We start from the raw sequence: 6,686 nt of genomic DNA on the forward strand, positions 1-6,686 counted from the left end.
ATACCTCGGTCGAGCTAAAATAAAAATGTCCGTTGGCCTTAACGAAATTCTTTTATTCGCTAAGGTACGTGGATAAAACTTTTATCGACCGATTTATCATAAGCATAAACCATTCTGATCATGTAATTATCTCATAAACCATTGTAAATAACCTTATTTTTAATGCCAAAAACCATATATATGTAATATGTATAAACAAGTTTACGCCCCCGCCGATGGTGCAGCTCGCAAATCCTCTGAGCTGCCCCTGGATGTATGTCAAGTTTGTATCGACTTTAATGTTGTCAAAACAATGGTTTAATTAGTTAATTCACAATACTATGAAACAAACAACTAAACTATACCAGTAGCATAAGATATGGCTTGTATCCAGATAAAGTCTCCGCCGGTTTAGGCCCAGATTATACAAAAACCGGTTTTAAGAAGACGTAACCCGCCAATTTAGGCCTGGTTTGGAGGCCGGTTTGAATCCGACTGTTTGGAATCGGTTTGAAAAAAAAAAAACTGATTTAACACGGTTAAAAACCGGTATATTAGCACTGAGTTCATTTATGTATAAAATATGCATTCAATGTGTATAATACTATCTTTAAGTTCCAACACCACCCATTTAACTATTAAGGCTCATCAAATTGCCTTAAATATTCTGTTAATTAAGGCTCATCTATTCCATTTCCTTAAGCTGCGAAAGGGGTGACGTGAAGCCTCCGTTCGCTTGAACCACAGCAGACTCAGGTGACTTCAACAGGAGCTTCAACGAGTGTCTAGTTAGCGTCCAGCCAGCACTGCATGACACAATATTACTGTAGTTTTAAAATACATTTTTAAGTAATATATTTCTTTTATTTTTATTTAATTTTACAAAACAAGAAATAGGAAGATTGGCGCTGATTATTTTTGCAATTAAAGTACACATACATTTAGCCAATGGAGGCCGCGTACGAAGTACCCGGCGTTACTTAGTTGGTCGTTCAAAAAAAAAGTACACATACATTTCAGATTACATACGACAAGTTACTGAAGAGCTTCATTTGTTCAACTTCTAGTCCAATGACGATTGATAAGCTCCCATCGTTAGTCGGGCTTGGTAACACATGACACTTACCTGCGGGTAAGAGGCGCGCACCGCCCATGAAAATGGGCCGACCCCACCCAAAGTCTGCGTCGTAAATCGGGAGCCTAGCCCAACTTATTATTCGAAGATCCGTGTGGTTAAAATCAGGCTCGAGCTTTTGAGAATTATGGTGTTGTTCCAGATAATCGAGTGATGATTTTAGATAGTCGTTATTCATCCTCGCTACAGCATCATGTATTTTACTTGCAATGTACCACAAAGGTTTGGTTTGAATGTAGTCTGCAGTTGCTGTAGTAGTGGCTCTGAAGATAACATTCCCAAAATAGCCTAACGGAAGTGGTGGTTCAAAGCGAGCCCGCCCATCGACTGGGCAGTCGAACATGGTCTCAACGTTTTCTGGCAGCTCACGAGCTGCTAGACACATGCATTTCCAAATATGTGCCGACAAAATTACAAAAGAGCTGTAGCTGATCGTGTTCCCGTCTTGCTTTGATTTTTCTTTGAGCATATCGAGTTGGTTTCGGGTAAACTTGAACTTTGAGTAGGCGGTTTTCGTTACATCTAAGGGCACCTTCACTGTTTGATATGGGTGGTATTCGATGTGTTCAAAAACTGGTCGTGGTGGGTCTTGCGGATGGAGGAGTGTCCGATCTATGAAGGGTTGGATAGTGATGCCAAGACCACGAGCCATATCGGACCATGTGTTAATAAAGTGCAACCCAGACATCCCATCCGCCGCACGATGGTGGATCCCAACTCCTAGCGAAACTCCGCCACATTTGAAACGAGTGACCTGCTCAAAGGCATTTGTTACGTGCATGCATACATACATACATACATAAATGCATACATACATATGGTGGCGAAGCTTAGACGAGTTCATCCGGGGGCAGGCTCAAAATATATTAAAATTTTCATAAACGAGGGGGGCAGACTCAAATTTTCAGTCTAAAGCAAGTAAATTTACACTATGTATACAAATTTTTGGGTGAATAATGCTAAATTGACACTAGTGTGCAAGAAAAACCGGTAAATTTACACTATTGTGCACAAAAAAAAAATAAATAAAATAATAAAACAGGGTGGGACCCCTGGCCCTCACTAAGCTTCGTCCCTACATACGTACTGTATACATCAAATGACTCATGCCATTTTAGTTAGGGACTGTTTGGTTCATTCAGATCTGAATCATTCAGATCTGAATGAGAATCTGTCTCATTCAGCACAACAGTAAGTCTGAATGATTTAGACCTAATTTTAACCATTCAGATGTTTTTCTGTTTAGAACCAAACAGTCTGAAGTCTGAATGAATTAGATGTTAACATCTGAATGGTTTCATTTACATGTAAACAAACAGCCCTATCGAAAACCGATAAACCGAACCATTGGTTTCAAGAACTAAGTTCTTATAATTCAAATTCAATCATAAAACTCACAAATACATAACCTTCAACCCTAGCTTATACTAAAATAAATGTGATAAACTTGAAAACATGATAAACACAAAATATTAAACGATAATGAAATCAAAATTGAAATTAGGATATGATCCTGCATCATACGTATATGTGAATATTAAGTAAAACGTTATATATATATATACCTGCAACACCACGAAAGGAATTGATTCAATTCCCAAAGAGTGATCGACCACCGGAATGAGTTTCAAGTATTCTGGTGTGGGTGCAAAGTCACCGAAATCATTGATAACCCCATCCGACTCGGCTACCAAAAACAACACCCCTTGTCCTTGACAATCGATCTCAACCCTTCCATTTTCGCTATGTCTAAATCGGCCTGCCATTGGGTAAAATGCTACTAACGCCCTGCTCAAAGCGCCCGTCATAACTTTCGTGTCAAAGAAGTTGGGAGCACCGTTGGGCCGGTAAAAGTACACTGTTAGTGTGTATCTGTTCAAGGCAATGAGATCGAGGCTAGAGAACCATAGCTTTGTCGTTGGTGTTTCCTCAGATGGCTTCAACATCTTTGATTCTTTTACGACCACCTTCATCTTATCTTCTTTACTTAACGAATGACATTGTTCAACTTCACAGCCTCATATATATAATGGTGTTTGACGTCATGTCCCATGCTATCTTTTAATTTATCAAATTATTTACATATATTGTGTTGAATGGTGAGGTATATTAAAACAAAAGGATTCGATTACAACAGAAGTGACGGGTAAGCAAGCAACAAAAGTTGCGTCACCATGCGCACCCCTTTGGAAATGGGTTTTTGTTGTCCAATTACAACAATGAGATTTTCTATACACGCCGGTGGGGTTTCTTAAACACCGCCCAATACACCATGGATAGAACTATTCGTGATGTGTTGGAAGGTGTTTCCAAAAAATATGTTTTTTGTCTTTTTATTTTAATTTTATTAAATTTATTTTGTTGTTTTATTAGAAAAGATTTTTTATTGGTTTTCATTATCAAAAATCAGTCTATTTAAAAATTTTAACGAAATAATATAAAACGACATATATATAGTAGTTTGCACAAATAATAACAAAATGTTAAAATATATCTAAATGGCATTGTCACCCGCGTTGTTGTTGTCGCCGTCAAGCTTGCATTTAAGGCCTGATCTATCATGGTCCTCTTCTTCCTCACGGCGCACCTGACTCCCGATGTGCTAGCCTTGTGGTCAGTACGTTGTGGTGGTACTCTGTAATCGGGCGGCCTCCCGCTCCACCAAACAGACAATCTACAATCTGAAGTTCGACCTGTTCCTCAACATTCGGCCTCTTAGCTGCGTCGATGTGTACCTCCGGTGCCCCAATGGCGGAGGATCGACCGGTGGCACCAAGACGTACGGCAGAGCACCCAACCTTGTAATTTGTAATGAGACAGGCTTACACCCCAGCGTCCTCAAGCTGCTGGACAATATGCATGCCTTGTGGCAACCGGCAGGATCTCTAGATCAGCTAGTTGCGCACCTTGATGTTAGTGCATGATTTGTTGTCCGTAGCTAATCGAATAGGCTAGGGTAGTTTAGTCATTATATTGATTGTAATATGGCTTATTCTCTATGGATTATAGAAAAAAATTTTAGAATAGGAAAACAAAGAAGAATAAGATGGATAATAGGAGAGAGAAAAAAAGTATTAGAAAAATAGGAGATCCGTCATTTGAAACGGCGGATCTCAACAAACATGTAGGGTCTGTCAGATCTTGTCTGGTGAGGTGGACGACAACCATGAGATCCGCTATTTTAAATGGCGGATCACGAATATTTTATTCGTGTTACGCCATTTGAAATGACGGATGTCAACTTTGATGATACGCCAGTTTGACCGGCTGGTCACAGATTTCAGAGTAGGCTACCCCTATGTGTAAAAGTGAATTTGTTGAACATCCGCCATTTAAAATGAAAGATGTCATCCTGACATCCGCCATTTCAAATGACGGATGTGAATAGTGATTTTGACTGATGACATGACAACACACACTCCCTTTTAGTTTGAATGTTTGTCTTGTTTTTTGGGAACTGCTCCCATTCATATAATATCATATTCTTTTGTATCCTGAATATATATAAATAATGCATTTTAATTTCATTAATAAATAATGATGTAATCTTGAAAAAATAGAAAGTTTTTTAACATTAAACACTAATATACGTAATTTTGATAAAATATGCTTTTTTATTTTTATTATTTATTAGTTTTTTCGAAATATAGTTATTTAAAAAATAAAAAATGTAATATTAAAAAGATTTTTTTTATTTATTATTTATTAATGAAATTAGAATGCATTATTTATTTAATATTCTAGATACAAAAGAATATGATATTATATGGATGGGAGCAGTTTGCAAAAAACGAGACAAGCATTCAAACTAAAAGGGAGTATGTGTTGTCATGTCATCAGTCAAAATCACTATTAATATCCGCCATTTCAAATGGCGGATGTCAGGATGACATCTTCAATTTTAAATGACGGATGTCCAACAAAATTCACTTTTACACATAGGGGTAGCCTACTCTGAAATCTGTGACCTGTCAGTCAAACTGGCGTATCATCAAAGTTGACATCCGCCATTTCAAATGACGGAACACGAATAAAATATTCGTGATCCGCCATTTGAAATGGCGGATCTCATGGTTGTCGTCCACCTCACTAGACAAGATCTGACAGACCCTACATGTTTGTTGAGATCTCTCATATTATCCATCCTATCCTTCTTTGTTTTCCTATTTTAAAAAAATTTTCATGGATTATATAGCGAATGGAGTCCATTCGTTAGACTAACAGGCCCATTCGTTAAGTTAGGAGTTCATGCGCTAAGGGTTACCATGTGAGGCTTATTCCTTACTAGAGGGAGCCCATACGGTATGGAATGTAGCGAACGGGAAGCCATTCGTTAACAAGATCCTCTCATTCGTTAGTGATGTTAACGAATGTGGGCTTTTGCCTACAATTAGTCTAACTAGTAGAATAAACGGTTTCCTCAATTGGTATCAGAGCGAGAATTTCTGTTGATACGTACTAATTTCGGTATGAATTTTGATCCGAGACGTATCGTCGTGTTCTTCGTGTTCATGCTACTATTGATCAGATTTGGGTTGAATTTGTGATGTTTACTGAAATTGATGATGGATTCATTATCATGGATGGAATCCAAACCTTCGTGATGATTTTGGGATGTTAATTTGCAAGTTTGATGAAGATTCGATGATTCCGCCATGGATGGAGCTTGATTTTGATGATTCCGGCCATGGAAACCATTTTTCCTACGATGCAACTGATTTTTCCGGTAAAACCCAGTTTCAGATGGTTATAGTGCTCCAATGGCTCATTCGCTACTTTTCACTTCAACTTGCTCATTAGTTAAGGGTTCTTGGTCATTCATTAACATTTATTGTCATTCGCTATCATTCATTAACTTGTTTAACGAATGTGGACTAATTTAGGGACTAAAACTCTATTCGTTTAATTATCTAGCGAATGAGAACTGTTTTAACTAATGTGAGTTATATTATAGTGAATGTGGACCAGGTTAGCATATGTAGATACTATTATAGCAAATGAGGGTGTGTTTTGTGCGTACCATATGGAAGATGGGTGTCCCTGATAACAAAAAAAGTATTTTGGGAAAACTTTCTTAATCAAAATTTTTCTGAGATATTCCTAATAAGTGGGACATTCTTCTTAAAAATTTTGGCTATTGACCGAGGGGGAGTACACGATTAATTTAAAGAGGAGTTTATTAGAGACATTTGTGGATTGTTCAAGACCTTGCCGAATTTGTTATGAAAAAAGGGAGATAAAAATTTTAATGAGTTTATTTTTATAACACCCCGTCTTAAACGGAAACGCTGAGTGTGACTTACATATTGCTTAGAACACATGTAACGCTATTAAGTGACGATATTATCATTAATTCATTCAAATCTCAAGTACACAAGTTGTTCAAATAAACAATTACAAAGGAATGAATAAAACAAACATCAACTTTGTTTATTATTTAAATAATCAAACCCTAGTGTCTTCGTCATTTCATCATTTAACAAATGTACCTGTAGCATACGTATAAAATAAAGTCAACTAATGGAATCATTGTTGAGTTCACACAAGTTTGATACAACATAAAAGTACATAA

At 37.3% G+C, this 6,686-nt stretch overlaps 1 protein-coding gene across 1 annotated transcript; it reads right to left on the reverse strand.

Moving 5' to 3' along the window:
* Nucleotides 1–985: 985 nt before the first annotated feature.
* On the reverse strand, nt 986–3,145 carry LOC143614353 (shikimate O-hydroxycinnamoyltransferase-like). Its single transcript, XM_077087817.1, has 2 exons — nt 2,680–3,145; nt 986–1,868 (listed from the first exon to the last, which is right to left on the reverse strand). The coding sequence occupies exons 1-2, from the start codon at nt 3,085–3,087 to the stop codon at nt 996–998; spliced, it is 1,281 nt and encodes a 426-aa protein (XP_076943932.1). The 5' UTR covers nt 3,088–3,145; the 3' UTR covers nt 986–995.
* Between the last annotated feature and the right edge of the window lie 3,541 nt (nt 3,146–6,686).

This window comes from Bidens hawaiensis, unplaced genomic scaffold (genome assembly GCF_021521415.1).
Source record: "Bidens hawaiensis isolate Kalapana, Puna unplaced genomic scaffold, B.hawaiensis_p1.1 tig00039724_1, whole genome shotgun sequence".
In the NCBI taxonomy this organism is placed as follows: Eukaryota; Viridiplantae; Streptophyta; class Magnoliopsida; order Asterales; family Asteraceae; genus Bidens; species Bidens hawaiensis.

Coding starts and splice junctions, on each gene's coding strand:
- LOC143614353 (XM_077087817.1), bottom strand. CDS start 3,087: ATGAAGGTGGTCGTAAAAGAATCAAAGATGTTGAAGCCATCTGAGGAA. Junction 1,869..2,679: donor TTCCTTTCGTGGTGTTGCAG/GTATATATATAT, acceptor GCCTTTGAGCAG/GTCACTCGTTTCAAATGTGG.